Consider the following 15,396-nt stretch of genomic DNA (forward strand, 5'->3'; position numbering starts at 1 on the left):
CTGCCTGACACTCAGGTCCCGGCTTTGAGGGATGTCTGAGCAGCCATACAAACATGCTGGGAGGGGGCTTGTGGGGTTTGCAGCCTGTCATCCGGTTCCGTGGTGGAGAGAGATGGAGCAGCGGACCTCTGGGCTCTCTTGGGCTCTAGTAGTCACATGGGGACCCGCTGAGCTGTGTTTACAGGATTCTAGCAGCAGCCTTTGGGAATACTCCTGTTTTCAGTTTTTCTGATAGTGCTTTTCTCCATTGAGCTTCATCTGCAGGTTTGTACATGCCAGTCCCGCGTGGTGAGTTGAGTAAAGGGCAGCTGTTGTTCCTGGGCTTTGCTGGAACCAGGGTGTTTCCTATTCCAACCTCGTCTTGCTCATCTCTGTATGAAACTATTCCCAAATGCACATTAATCCAAATTCTAATGGCAGTTGCTAGCTGGTGGCTGGGGTGCATCACAGGTATTTTAGCAGTAACGCAGCTGCTGTTATAGTTACAGGTATACTAGAAACACAGAGAGCTTCTTTTGAGGGGAACAGTGTCCTCTGGCTAAACACCAGCAGTTGGGAGTCAAGAGCCCAGGATTGTGTTCCCAACTCTGCCACAGACTGGCATATGACTCTGGGCTGGTCACTTAAACTGCTTCGTGCCTCAGTTTTCCCATCTGGGATAATAGTGCTCCACATCATAGGATGGTTTTGAGAGCTAACTAATATTTAGACAGTGCTTTAAGACTCTTGAATGAACAGCCTGGTGTATTTGCTGAACTGTTTGGGGTGTTTCTCTCTAATAGTACACGGCTCTTTCCCAAGCAGATCTTGTTGGGGTGGCAGAGAGAGCCATGTGCTTGGTGGTCACTCCGCTGTGTGTTTACTCACTGGGTTGGGCTATAAATAAGCTCCTGTTTTACAGGCTTGGGCTGTAAATAAGCAGGCGTGGCAGTGCCATTGCTAGGTGGAAGGTGTGGCCCTCGGGCTGATCTGTTGCCTGTTTCCTCCACATGGAATGTTCTGTGTGAAAGGCCATTGAATTTTTTTTCTGAACCCTGCCCAGGCTGGCTTGCAAAGGACCAAGCTCCCTCCCTGTCATCTGCTCACACTTCCATTCCTATAGGAGGGACTCCTCTGCTGTCAAAGAACCAAGTGACCCTTTCACATGCTGGCGCACTTCAGCCATGTCACACCAAGGAATCTTTCTTGGTACCCAAACCCCTTCATTCCCCTACTAACCGCCCTGCTCTCCTCTGTACCCCAGCCATGGCTCAGACAATATGCTGCTGCCCAGAGACTAGACAGGGATTATCCCCTACATCTGCTTCCCTCATCTGTCCTCACGGATCACTGCTACTCGCTGAATCCTGCTTGTACCTTGAAAAAGGAACTTGGTCTGCTTCACTTGCCTCGAACTTGGCCCTGTTCCCGATTTCACTATAGAGAGTGCAACTGATTTCCTTCCCACCTGTCTAGTGTTAGCATTTCGGATAGTTACCTAGACACAAGAGCATGAAACTAACCCAGCTAACAGGGTTGGTACTACCGATACATTTAAAGCTCTAGTTCCCATCAGTCTCCAGATAGGGATGTCCTGGCCAAATTTCAAATCTGATAGATTATTGTTATCTACCGAGATACCTCCTTCACACCCAGTTGACATTGTTGGCACTGTTTAAACATCTGCTGCATCTCACCCCAGAGGTGGCTGCATTTTAGGGTGGGTGAAGTGATTGGTAACTGCCTGCTTTACACATTTAAACAGATATGCAAAGTGTTGTGGGACCTTCAGGATGCCAAGGTCAGTGTAGGCGTGGGGGGGAATGAGGATCCTGGTTGGGTGGCGGATGGAGCAGAGTACAAGCTGTGAATCTGATTCTGTGCATGTACAATGTCTTCTGACCAGCGGGGAGGGTCGGGGTGGCAAAAACAAATAGAGAGATGCTGAACTGCACTGCTGAACCAGTGGATGGTTCCTGGATGACTTGGAGGTGAGGTGATACCTCACCAGCTATTGGCATAAGTGCTTCTATTATATTTCACTATCACCTACTGCCCCATCCTTGTTAGTGTATCTGTTGACTTGGGGGTGGGGGGGAAGGAAGGAATGTGTGAAGTGCAGAGAGGGCCTATTGTAAAACAATCTACTCTTGGGAGGATGGGGTAAGCCAATACAGATTGTCTGTGATCCTCTTTGTAACGTGCTGTTGCTATCAGAGAGTCATAGTTTGAGCAACTCAGGAATTCTAAACATTTCCTCTCAGATAAAGGTGACTGGGGGAGGCTAGAAATATCTGGACATGTCTGGACTAGTCTGAGATCCAGAACAGGGGGCTGAAGAGGTTGAAACTGACACTTGGGGGGCTAGATCTCAGGTATAAGGGAAGCAAGGCCTTGAGTTAGTGCATGAACTGACAGGTAACCAGGAGACCTGCACTTGGCTAGTCTCCAGTGTGTCCACCAAATCCTGAGCTAAAGCAGCCTTGTCCCTTCATCCTGCCTGCCCCCAGTCTGGGCTTGCTGAGTCTGGGAACCGAGCATGGGGTGGGGGAAGAGCCCCATGCAGTGTGGCTGGAATGGAGAGAATTAGTGACTTCCACAGAGTTCACTGGCTTCTCCAGGCATGTCAACATGGAAAGGGATGGGGGCCACTCTGCTGTGCGGCCCTCAGTGCCCTACCAGCTACATGTTGTCCAGTTCTGGAGGAAGAGGAGGGTTGCTCCATGCTCCTCCTCTGTTGTTCCTCCCTGCCTGTAGTGCCTGATAGCTCCATGTATTCACCAGATGCCATTTATCTCTTGCTCAGCAAACACTTTCTTTTCTTAGAAATAAGCGCTTCAAAACAAGTCAAGTTCCAAGAAGAATTCTAATGATTTCCACAAGCTCTGAGACAGATGCTATCAAAACTAGAAACAAAATGCCAGGCCAGCCTGCTTGCCCTATCGGCGCTCTGCCAAGCCAGCCTTCTTCATCTCTCGTGCCCTAGCGAAGGCCCTTCGTTCTGCTGGGTGACCGCTCCCTATAGCAGTTCTGTTTGCCTGGTGTCTATGCAGCTGCACAGTGTCTTGTGGGGGAAGGCCTTTGGTTTTATTACCAAGTGGAAAGACTTAGTTCTTCGTTTCTTTGTGATGAGATTGTGTCTAAATCCCTTAGTGCTGAAATCTATGCAAATATGGCAGCTTGTCAGTTACCAAGGCGTGCTACCACTTTGCCTGACAACACCCCCCCCCCTTCCTGGAAGCCTTATTAGAGCAGGGCAAGGGGGTACTTGGGGACTGTGTAGGGGGAACAAGGATTTTCCCCCTTATTTAGCATTGGGCTCAATAAAGGAATCTCCACAGTCTTGATTCTCTCTCTTTGCCCCTGCCCCCCAACATAACAATATTGGTCACCCTAGAAACAAAGGTCTGGCGGTTTCCTGAGAGGATGCGGAGACAGCAGCATCTGGGGGAGCGGCAGGAGGGAGGGAAAGGGTTCTAGTGCACCTGACCAGGGCCAGAGATCGTGCCTTTGTCTCTTTTCCCCCCTGTTGTCTTGTGAGGCAGCCCCAGCTGCGAACTGGCAGATCAGGGAGCTGCTGGGCTGTGAGTCTACAGAATGACTGCGTGGACCCTTCTGAATAAACACTGTGTTACCAGGGCCATTGGTGGGGAGGAGGGTGAGGCGAGATAGGCACTCAGCATGGAGGCTGGGGGAGTGGCAGGGTTATGCATATCCACACAGCATGGCTGTTTGCAGTGGGAGGAGCTTATGCATTCCTGCCCAGCATCCTGCTGGGGAATCATTAACTAGCCCTGCCTTGGGAGCAAACTGCTTCCCCTGACCCTGTAGCCCAAAGTGTTCTGGACGCAACTGCCAACACACTGAGGGCTCGGTTTCAGCCGTTGGAAATATACAAGAATCCTGATCTCTTTCTCTCTAGGCAGGATTCTTACATCAGTGGCCTGTCCCCTCCCCACAGCAATGGCGCAGAGGATACAATATAACAGGTCTGCAGTGCCAAAAGGAGCTGGTAGCCCTAAAGTGAAACCTATCGGCCTTCTGTGTTCCTCTCAATGGATGGGAATTATACACACACACATCTGGTACTTCTTCCCCAGCAGAACGGTGAAGAATAAGGCTGGCATGGTAGGGCACATGGTATAAGTTAGCAGGAGTCTGTGCTGCCCTAGGGTCCTCTAATATTTCATTGCATTAGAGCGTGTTTTGCAAGCAGTAGGTCATGGCCCCTAGGGGGACAAGAAAGGCGAACAGGAGACTCCACTCCCAAGGGGTTGAAAACTTTATAACAATCTCAGGTTAAAAAAAAATCTTGTTCCTCCGTGCATACCCTGAGCCCTCAAGGTCAACTATTCCCTATCAGCCTCTATAGGCGTTTATTGTTATCACTAAAAGCAGCAAAGAGTCCTGTGGCAGCTTATAGACTAACTAGACTTCGTCGGATCTATTCACCCACGAAAGCTCATGCTCCAATACGTCTGTTAGTCTGTAACGGGTAGGCAACCTATGGCATGTGTGCCGAAGGCGGCATGCGAGCTGATTTTTCAGTGGCACTCACACTGCCCAGGTCCTGGCCACCAGTCCGGGGGGCTCTGCATTTTAATTGCATTTTAAATGAAGCTTCTTAAACATAAAACAATAGTTTAGTTCTATATTATAGACTTATAGAAAGAGACCTTCTAAGAATGTTACAATGTATTACTGGCAAGCAAAACCTTAAATTAGAGTGAATAAATGAAGACTCGGCACAGCACTTCTGAAAGGTTGCCGACCCCGGTCTATAAGGTGCCACAGGACTCTATGCTGCTTTTACAGATCCAGACTAACACGGCCACCCCTCTGATACTTGTTATCACTGTTACATTCACTGTAAAAATCAGAGTAAAAACATGTAAGGGGGTTGTGAAAAGCTTGACTTGGGAAAAGGGTTCGCCAACCTGATCCAGCTGTGAAACAGCAGTAGTGTGTATCTGAGGCTGCAGCCAGAGACCCTCTGACACCTGGATCTGGGCCCTGTCCAGCTGGCTGTAGTATGAACTACTTGTTAGATGCTTTGAAGCACAATATAAACAGGAATGAATTTGTCCTCACTAAGACGCCTGGGAGGTAAAATGATCCCCGTTTTACAGGGGGAAATTGAGGCAGAGAGGATAAGCAATTTGCTTCAGGCCACAGCAAGAATTGGTGTCGCTTGGGATTTTACATGACCCCAATCTGTTCCAAACAGGCCATTGAAAAACTTGCTTTTGAAATTGCACGTTTATCAATCTCTGCAGCAGGCTCGTGTGGCAGCCCACAAAAGGGAGGATCTGTGACAAATGAGACAGGCTTCAGGCCAAATTCAGTCCTGGGGCAAGCAGGTGCAAAGCCCCGGGGCCTCTGAAAATCCCCAAATCCCTGCTTACTCCAGGCTGAAATTTGGTCATCGGTTAAAACTTTAGCATGTGTACACAGCAAGGTGTGGAGGGATGGGTGCTCTGCAAGGAGCTGTGATGGAGGGGCAGGATTTGAGGATGTTTCACATCTTCTAAGTAATGGGAGGAAGTGAGCTGCATTTTCTATGACTTATGGGGAGGAGCCAGTTTAAAAGCAGTTGGCTGAGCTACTTGTCAATCAGAGCAGTAGCTTAGGAACTGAAACCCACGTCGCTGACCATGGCAACAGTCACAGCTTGTCTCTTGGTGTCTTGTCTGGATGGTAATGGGGACATTACCAGGTGTTCCATGCAGTTCCTTGGCACAGCTGCTGGAGTCAGGAGAACCCTCTAGAGGCTCAGGCAGCGGGAGGGGATTTAGCAGAGAGCTGCCGCCTGTCTGATTTCTGTGCGTCGCACAATAAGGCGTGACACAGACACAGGGTCACTCCAAGCTTATCTGTGCTGTTCCAGACTGGATGACTTACTGCAGCCTTCTTTATTCAGGAGAAAAACCTGCTAGGAAAAACAGCAGTCTGAATATAATACATACCCTGCTCCTGTGCGGGAAGAAAAGGGCCCTCAGCCCAGGTCAGGTTCGTCCAGGACACAGAGCTTCTCATGGAGTGCTCTGGGAGCAAAGCAGTGTCTGGGGCCCATCAGTTGCTGGTGGGGCGGGGAAATGCTTGGTTGGAAGCTCTCATTACCGTTTGTTGTTATATTGATTTCCATTTGCTGGCCCTCCTTGGTCTCCAGTCCTGTGCAGTGCGATTTGTGCATAGTAGGGGAGCAGGCCTGTTTACTTACCCAGTGAGCTAGGAGAACAAAGCTTGCCTCAGATTTGTTCTGCTCTCTGGAATGCAGTATGGAAATGTTTGCAAGGCCGGTTCCTGCTTTAATCTGACCGACAGGCATGCTTGATAAACCTCAGGGCTGCTGGGGGTAAAGTTCTTCTGTAGTCTGGCTGCGTACTGAACTTGGACCCCTCGTTCCATGAGAGCCAGGATTGCTGTGGATTAGAGCTCTGATGGACAGCCGTGCCGTTTACCTGGGGCAGGTATATACCTTCTGCAGCAGGAGTTTCTTGTCTCCCCATCCCTCCCCAGGGTCAGAGTTGTGCTTAATAGTAAGGTATTTAAACAAAAGCCTTGTAAATGCCCATTGCTCCTGTTGACTCCCGTGGGAATTCTGCACTTGGCACGGGGTACCCAAATTTGGCCTACATTGTGTTGCTGTATCTGGAAGAACCTCTTGCAGCTGCAGCGCAGCCCTATCCCTGTGGGTGGGGTTGGTGCTCTGTTCATGGAACTCTTTGGGGCGGGGCTTATTCTGGAGATTTGGAGTCTCTCAGGAGGTGGGAAGGAGTTGGTGTCCTGGGTGAGTCAGCAGGGCTGCTGATGTTTCCATGTGCTTTGGACCCAGATGATCAGCAAACTCCCCAGCCCTGGAAAGGCATCTTCTCGAGGTCCTGACCAGACTCCGGCTCTCTGACCCTTCCAAGGAACCAGCTCGGGAGGGTATGGCCTACCTCGGTCATTCTCAGATCTCAGGCCAGGCTCTGCTGGTTCAAGGTTCTGCTGGGTGGCTGGGCGTGCTCTCTAGCCAGACTGAGCATCTCACCGAGGAGATGCCATGTCTGTCTTCAAGCTGCCTTCCTGCAGTGACTATTGGAAATGTCACTTAAGGCCAAGAGCCCTGCGATGTGCATTGCTCTCAACTCCATGCAGCCCTAGGTCTAGCCTATGTCTTCGGGGGGCGCTAAGATGGGTAGGATGTCTACCCAGCTCAGGGAATGAGCCTCCTGGCCCCGCTGGGCAGACCTGTGCTAGTGCGAGACCCTCTAGCCTTCCAGAACCACTGCACACAGTGCTTTGAAGTTGTGCTTGGGTGGTGCTCAGGCTGGGTAGCCTAGCAAGGGGAGGGCTCCAGAGCCTGCAAAGGGGAGGGCGGGGTAGGAGCTCTTGTTGCTGGGGCTAGGGGAAGAGGGTGGATCCTGCCACTAGTGGTGCAGGAGTAATGCAGTTGGGCGGGTGTGGTTATGGTGACAGTGCTTGTCCCGTAGGGTGTGAGCATCCCCCCAGATCCAAGCTACTGTGTCCTTTTGCCCTCTCCCCTGACTACCTTCCCAGCTGCTCCCCACACTGTCCCCCTCTGATTCTGTCCTGTCCCTTCTCTCTGTCATGGGAGGGGAAGTTGGGCTCCAGTGGCCTCCTGTGCTGGCACGCTTTAAATCTACGTATATTTCAACATTCAGATGGGGGGTGGGAACCTGCCATCTGTTGGCAGGAGGTGCAGGGCTGGGAGGAACCAGGCAGAACCCTGAGTGGCTGCATTCCTGGTAGATGCCTCAGATTGCCCTGTGCCCTGAAACTCCAAGGATCTTGTTGTCCCAGAACACCCAGCTTTCCAGAAATGACTCGTGGAGCTTGATAATGCTGAATGCAGGGCCCTGTTGTGAGGACGCTCGCTGCCAGAAGGGCCGGTGTGTCCCACTGGGCGCTAGCTGTGGGTGGGAGGAGAGGAGTGGGCACAGAGCAGACAATAACAGACATGTGGTGTTTGTTCTTAGAGTAACCGTAGAAAATTGGGCTCCAGTCATGGAACAGTTTGCCCAGTCCAGCCTCCCCAGCAAACAAAGCTCAGCTGTCTCCCTGCTGCCCCCGCCCCTCTTCCTGAGTTCAGCACGCTGTGTGCTTGTGGTGCGCCTCCTGTCCTGCACTCGTGGTGTTCTCCCCTCCCTGACACACGCTTCTCTCATGACTGGTCCTGTGCTTTCCTTTGCCCTCTTTACACACAGTTCAGAGTGGGGTGCGCAGGGCTTCTGTGTCCATTCGATGCCCCTGCCTGAAGAAGGCTGATGTACGTGGGGCCTGCTGCGGGAACACAGATGCTAGTCTCCCGCCTCTTCCCTCCCACACCCTCGGCTGGCGAAACTCCTGATGCCTGTTGGGTACTGACAGTGACAGGGTAGTACCGGGCCCTGGTGAAAGGCAGTCTCTGGCAGGTCCCCAAGATATTGTTGGTGGGTGGGAGGCTGTAATGGGTAGTTCACTGATCTCAGAGGACACGGTGCACCTGGTGGAAGGGGTAAATGCCTCAGGTGAAAGTGACTGCAGGCCTGGCAGCTGGGCAGAGTAGCTGCAATTGGTGCTTGTTCTGTGGAGGAAACTGAAGTGCCTTGTGCCCCACTAGCGGGGACTAATCTGTGGAGGAGCCATTGAGGCCTGGGGGAGCTGACCCATCCTGCCCCTTCGAAGGGCCAGGGCTCTCTGCTGTTAGGCAGCCTTCATGTGCCCACGCTACAGTTTGGGGACCTGATCCAATGGCTGTTTAGGGCTCCGCCCTTGATCTCTCACAGAGAGTTCTGCCCCACACTTCCCAGGGAGGGGAGCTCAAACCAGAAATAAGCCAACAGGAAGATGGCAGCTCAGCTGCTGAGCACTGAATTGGTTCCATGTACACTGAAGAGAGAGAGCATTCCCACTGCAGTTACACAGTGCTTCCCTTTCAGAACCTGTTCTAGCCACTTTAACCTGGAACATTAAAACATTAAATATGTTTTATACTGTAAAGATTAAACACCTGTAACAATCCAGCCAACCTTTGGCAGAAACGGCAAGTGTTAATGTAAAATGCACACGTCCCTAGCGGTGGCAGCCCGAGAGCTGCTGGTGCCAAGATGGGAGAGCAGAGGCTCTGCAGAATATGGGCAAAGTCTGCACCCATAGAATCATAGCACAGGAAGGGACCTCGAGAGGTCATCTAATCCAGTCCCCTGCGCTCATGGCAGGACTAAGTATTATCTAGACCATCCCTGACAGGTGTTTGTCCAACCTGCTCTTAAAAATCCCCAATAATGGAGATTCCACAACTTGCCTAGGCAATTTATTCCAGTGCTTAATCACTCAGACAGGAAGTTTTTCCTAATGTTCAGCCTAAACTGCCCTTGCTGCAATTTAAGCCCATTGCTGCTTGTCCTGTCCTCAGAGGTTAAGAACAACAATTTTTCTCCCTCCTCCTTGTAACAACCTGTTATGTACTCGAAAACTTGTCATGTCCCCTCTCAGTCTTCTCTTCTCCAGACTAAACAAACCCACATTTTTCAATCTTCCCTCATAGGTCATGTTTTCTAGACCTTTCATCATTTTTATTGCTCTTCTCTGGATTCTCTCCAATTTGTCCACATCCTTCTGAAATGTGGCACCCAGAACTGGGCACAATACTCAGTTGAGACCTAATCAGCGCAGAGTAGAGCGGAAGAATTACTTCTCATGTCTTGCTTACAATACTCCTGCTAATACATCCCAAAATGATGATTTTTTGCAACAGCATAACACTGTTGACTCTTATTTAGCTTGTGACCCCCAATCTCTCTCCGCACTGATCCTTCCTAGGCAGTCATTTCCCATTTTGTATGTGTGCAACTGATTGTTCCTTCCGAAGTGGTGTTCCTTCCGAAGTGGAGTTCTCTGCATTTGTCCTTATTGAATTTCATCCTATTGACTTGAGACCATTTCTCCAGGTTGTCCGGATCATTTTGAATTATAATCCTATCCTTCAAAGCACTTGCAACCCCTCCCAGCTTGGAATCATCTGCAAACTTTATAAGTATATTCTCTATGTCATTAGCTAAATTATTGATGAAGATATTGACCAGAACCGGACCTAGAACTGATCCCTGTGGGATCCCACTTGTTATGCCCTTCTAGCATGACTGTGAACCACTGATAACTACTCTCTGGGAATGGTTTTCCAACCAGTTTTGCACACACCTTCTAGTAGCTCCATCTAGGACGGTTGTATTTCCCTAGTTTATTTATGAGAAGATCTTGTGAGACAGTATCAAAAGCTTTACTAAAGTCAGGCTATACCACGTCTACTGCTTCCCCCCGTCCACAAGGCTTGTTACCCTGTCAAAGAAAGCTGTCAGGTTGGTTTGACACGATTTGTTCTTGACAAATCCATGCTGACTGTTATTTATCACCTTATTATCTTCTAGGTGTTTGCAAGTTGATTGCTTAAATGATTTGCTCCATTATCTTTCCGGGTACAGAAGTTAAGCTGACTGGTCTTTAATCCCCTGGGTTGGCCTTTTTTCCTTTTTATAGATCTGCACTAGATTTGCCCTTTTCCAGTCTGATGGAAGATGGGAGACATTCCAGGACTTTTTTCAAAGATAATTGCTAATGGCTCAGATATCTCCTCAGTCAGCTCCTTGAGTATTCTAGGATGCATTTCATCAGGCCCTGGTGATTTGAAGACATCTAATTTGTCTAAGTAATTTTTGACTTGTTCTTTCCCTATTTTAGACTCTGCTCCTACCTCATTTTCCCTGGCATTCACTATGTTAGATGTCCAGTCGCCACCAACCTCTTGGTGAAAACCAAAACAAAGAAGTCATTTCCACGTTTCCTGTAATTGTCTTCGCCCACCTCACTGAGTAACGGGCCTACTTTGTCCTTGGTCTTCCTCTTGCTTCTCATGTATTTGTAGCAGGTGCTTTCTTCCTTGTTACATTGTTGGTAGAGGATCTCTGTTTGTTAGCATGTCTCTGAAATTGTTTTCTTTTTAAACACGGGTGTTCCAATTTGTCTAGGCATTAGGGTGGTTCTCAAAGGAAACGTCCACATCTGACTCTGTTTGGTAGCTTTCGTCACTGTGTTCAAGGCTCGCCCTTCTCTTTTTCAGCGTTTGAGTTATTTCTGGTGTCTTGGGAAGTGGATGCACGCATGCCCTTCCTCTGGGTTTTGCAAGACTCCCCCTGCAGCAGGAACACACTCATTGTTCTCTTTCCCCAGTGCTGAAAATTGGATCCAATTGTCTTGTCCTTGGTGAACGTTCTCAGGATTTATAATGGCTGCATACCTTGTCCTCCTGGATTTTCCAGCCAAATCTGACAGAGTTCTTGTGAATCTTAATTGGTATTTTAATCCACGCCAAGTCCTTTGTTTTCTACATTTTTCTGCAGCCTTGTGGGGCAGCAACCAGGCTTGGTTTGGGGGAACTTCAGGGAAAAGGGGCTGAATAAAAGGAATGTCCTGGGTGTCTTGGCTGCTGCTCAGCTGGCTTCTTGCAGAGCAGGGCAGGAGGCTGTTCTCCTGACTGCTGCCTAGCAAGGTTCAAAGACATCTGTATTAGTACCTGCTCTCCACCAGAGAGAGGCATGGCGGTAAAAGAGCAGTCACTGGCATGTGGCAAGGCAGCTAACAAGAAACATGACATTGCCCATCCTTGGGGGGATCTCCCAGTCTGTTTCATGCCCTGCTCAGTGTAGGAGGCTGCTTGCGATGGTGCCATGGTGTGTGCGTGCACCTGGGGGCCCAGTCACTGTGAAATGAGGTGTGTGGCATCATTCGGGAATGACTTTGTGGGTTTCAGGGAACCGGTATAAGCTCTCCTGGCACAAACAGTCTTTTGTTGTTATAAGCTGCATCTGTGCCAGGAGGGTTTGCTGGTACATCAAGGGCAGCAAAGCTTTGCTGGTGCAGACTGGGCCAGGCTGCCTGACTCGTGCAGGGCCCGCCTTGGGCAGTGTCACCTGACTCGAGAACAGGGCTTGTGCCTCCGACCCAGGTGAGTGCCTGGGGGAGCAGCAGTTCAGGAATCCCCTCGTCTCCTGCTTACAAGATGGAGCCTGCGTTTGGTCATTGTCTGGTGTTTAAATGTGAGCTCTGCCCTGCCTCCCACACCCCGGCTTTTGCAGCTCCCTAACCCTTCTCTCTCTCTCTCTCTCTCTCTCTCCCCTCCCCCCTACCCTCCACACAGGAGCGGTTTGTGGATCTCTATGGGAATGACGCTGCTGCCAAGAGCAGGAAAGGCCAGGAGCAGTTCAACAGGTGGCTTCTGACCGGGGCGACTCTGGCAGGAGTGCTCCTGCTGGGCTCTCTGCTGAGCCGCAAGTAACCGGACACTGACTCCTCCCCAGCGCCCAGGATGGCCCTGGGCCTGTGGCAAATGGCAAAACTCCGTCACACTATACTCCAGAGCAACGTGATCATTCCAAGGGGCAGCGCCCCACCCGCAGCCCGTCTTGAGGGGCAGTGACTCCTGCCCCACAGATCTCTTCTGGCCTGCGTGCCACCATATCCCTTTTATCCTAATCTTCACTTACTGTTGGTTTTAAAAACCCCGGCGACCAAGGCAGCTGTTCCGCAGGCTGCTCCCCATAGGCTGCTGGGGACCCCAGCCTGTGTCCTAGGTCACCAAACAGCAGGGATTGGGGTGGAAACGTGCTCCCCCAGGTGGCATGGGGAGACGCCCTTTGGGGAGGTGGGGAGGATGTTTAGGGTAAGGCTCTAGGGGCAAGCCCCACCCCCTCCACACAGCCCCACTGTCATTGCAGGCTTTGTGCATATCTAGCTTGGAGGGGTGTTCCAGGCAATACCCAGCTCAGCTGGCCGTGGGCGTGGCAGGGAGGTGGGGAGAAAGGAGAAGTGTGCCTCTGGCAGACTGAACCGGGAAGATCTGCTGTTAACCATCAGTGCAGCTTCCCCTCCTGGGTCTGTCTGTGAGGTCAGCTGGTGCTGCGATTGCCTGGCTGCTGTGTGTGGCATCTGGAGCTGGTGGGAAGGGGTTAGGTGCAGCCAGGGCCCCGGGGCTGCCCTTGGCAGACCTCAAACCATTTCTTCTAGTTAAGGGGTAGAGTTTACATTAGGCGTCTCCCCAGCCCTGAAAGTCCTAATCCTTCCCCTGTGCTGCAGGAGACTCCTCCCAGAGCCGTGTACTGCTGCATGCGTCCGAATCTGCTCTCCCATTGCGTCTAGCTCCAGAGGCCAAGGCCCCGTCTCTACGCTGGCTGTGCCCAGCCCAGGGCACTCTGCTGGGACGGGTGTCAGGCCCAGCTTTGTGCTCCCAGGCATGGGCACAGTGGGATCCTCGTGCTGTTCTTTCCCTATGAATGTAGATTTCTGCAGTGACTTACACTGTGCCGCCTCCTTCCCTTTTGCCCTAGGCTGCCACTTTTTCCCTACATGCTGCAAGCACCCGATCCTGCACCCCAGCACTCCAAGCAGGTACCCCGCATTCCTCGGCTCGGCTGCTCCGAGCATGGGCCTGGGGCTGCAAAGTGCTTTCCCACTCTCTGGGGACCAGGCATGTCTGGGTTTGCTCTTCTTGCTTGGAGTCCCCTAGCTAGTGCCAGGTGGGCGACTCACGGACAGAGAAAAACACTGTGTCAGCAGCAGTGCCATGGCAGGTGTTTACATTTGGCTTCTAATTGCTCCCTGCCTCTGCTAGCAGCGCTCTCTGGAGAGCCCGAGGAGCTTGCAGCAAGGACAGAAGTAAACACAGCTCTGCCCAGGGCCTGGTAGGAGTTCAGGTGGGGTTGCCCCAGCAGTGATGGGACTGTTTGCCCCACCCCCTTCCTACGCGCACCCTGTGGGCTAGCAGCAGAGTGAGTCTCTTTCCTCATTGCTGTGCGGGAGGGCAGGGTGGGAGGAATAAAGCAAGACTGCGGTGGAGGTGAGTGCTGCCCCGTAGGGAACCAGCAGGAGCAGGGAGCTGTACCATCATTGTCCCGGGGCCAGGGGCAAAGTAGGAGCCTGATCTGTCTGAGGGGATGGAGGAGCTGGACACTGGAACAGAGCACGGCCAGAGGCAGCCCAGCTGGCAAGGGAGAGAAGGGGCTGGAGATGGAGGAAGGCCCCTGCCCACCTTCCTGATAGTTCCACTTAGCTGAGTTCCAAGTCTGGCCCCACGCTCTAGCAGTGAGCAGGGCAGTGTTCAGAGCCCTGATGGCCCCCTGCTAGCTCCAGGGTGACAGGTACTCCCCTGAAGCGCTCCCCGCTCGCTTAGCAGCAGCATGCTCGCTCGGATACCTGCTGTGCTTTTCGGGATTGCCTGAGTAACGGCAGCATTTGGTTTAATACTGGGCCTGCCACCGTTCCATCTCCAGTGTGCATTCACCTCCTCGCAGGGCGGGGCATCTCCTGCTCCAAGCACAGGGACGTGCCCTCCCCTCCCTGCACATGGGGGGTGTGGGGCTGGGGAGGGGCTGTCCTCTGTGCCGCTTGTAGCCCCGCACCTCCTGTTCTCTCCTGCAAGCTGCTGAGGAGGAGCTGGGCCCTGCTAGTGCCTGCCTGGAGTTTCATCCCCCTGAAGCATTAACGTGCCGCTGGCTTTGAAACATCCCCCGTCTCCTGGGAGTCCAGCGTCAGCGCCCAACAGGCCTAGCAGGTGTCTGCTCCATGTACATGTTTTCTGTGCTCTGCTGTAAATACCTGAGAGTAGTTTTTATTCATTTGTGAATATTCTAATACTATTTTTGTTAACTGTATGTCTGTATTTATGTGTGTTGACAGTGCTCCCCCATCACCCTCCAGGGCATCTGCTATGCACTCTGCATGGGGCGGGCCCCAGGCCCCCACCCCCCCAAAGGAGAACCGGGGCGCGAGAGCAGGTCCCCACAGACACTAAGAACCCACCTTGCACACTCAGCTCCTGACTCAACCTCTCACGGTGCTGGCCGGGCAGTGTGGGGCTAGGCCCACCGAGTCCTTTGCGTGCGAAAGTCACTCCCAACACAGCTTGTGGCAGGCATTTTGAAATGCTTTGATTTGCAGGTGGAGGCTCAATCCTATTAATAAACTCTGTTGTTGGAGCTGTGTAGTTCTGTGATTCTTGCTGAGTAGGGCCCTGTCCCTGCTGAGAGGCGTACCTGCAAAACATGGCAACTGTTGCTCCCTCCTCTCTCCCTGTCTTCAGTTCACCCACTGGTGCAACGCTAGTGTAGACAGGGCACTGGCTGCTTTTAGCCACTCCAGCCCCGCTGGTGGCAGGTGGAGACGGTGTCGTGTGGAAATACCTGTGTCCTCTCTGCTCTGCCTGCACACTCGAGGAGCCAGCATGCACCAGCAGTGTGTCCGAGTGGAGAATGTGCCTATCCAAGCCCCGCAGGGCCAGGCTGATGTAGCATTTAGCGGTGCCTGCATGGCCCTACCTCCCTCTGAAATAGGTGGTTTGCCAGAGCCCAGCACTACGAGCTACAGCTGCCTGGGTTCCAATAG

At 51.9% G+C, this 15,396-nt stretch overlaps 1 protein-coding gene across 3 annotated transcripts in view; it reads left to right on the plus strand.

Moving 5' to 3' along the window:
• The window catches only part of BCL2L1 (BCL2 like 1), a 30,204-nt gene extending 15,214 nt beyond the window's left edge, over positions 1-14,990 (plus strand). For all 3 annotated transcript variants that reach the window (XM_030533119.1, XM_030533120.1, XM_030533121.1), the window contains one exon: positions 12,158-14,990. In XM_030533119.1, the coding sequence (XP_030388979.1) occupies positions 12,158-12,295 (138 nt within the window). In that variant the 3' untranslated portion in view covers positions 12,296-14,990. The remainder of the gene's footprint in view (positions 1-12,157) is intronic.
• The last annotated feature ends 406 nt before the right edge of the window (positions 14,991-15,396 follow it).

The sequence above is a fragment of the Gopherus evgoodei genome, chromosome 14 (genome assembly GCF_007399415.2).
Source record: "Gopherus evgoodei ecotype Sinaloan lineage chromosome 14, rGopEvg1_v1.p, whole genome shotgun sequence".
In the NCBI taxonomy this organism is placed as follows: domain Eukaryota; kingdom Metazoa; phylum Chordata; order Testudines; family Testudinidae; genus Gopherus; species Gopherus evgoodei.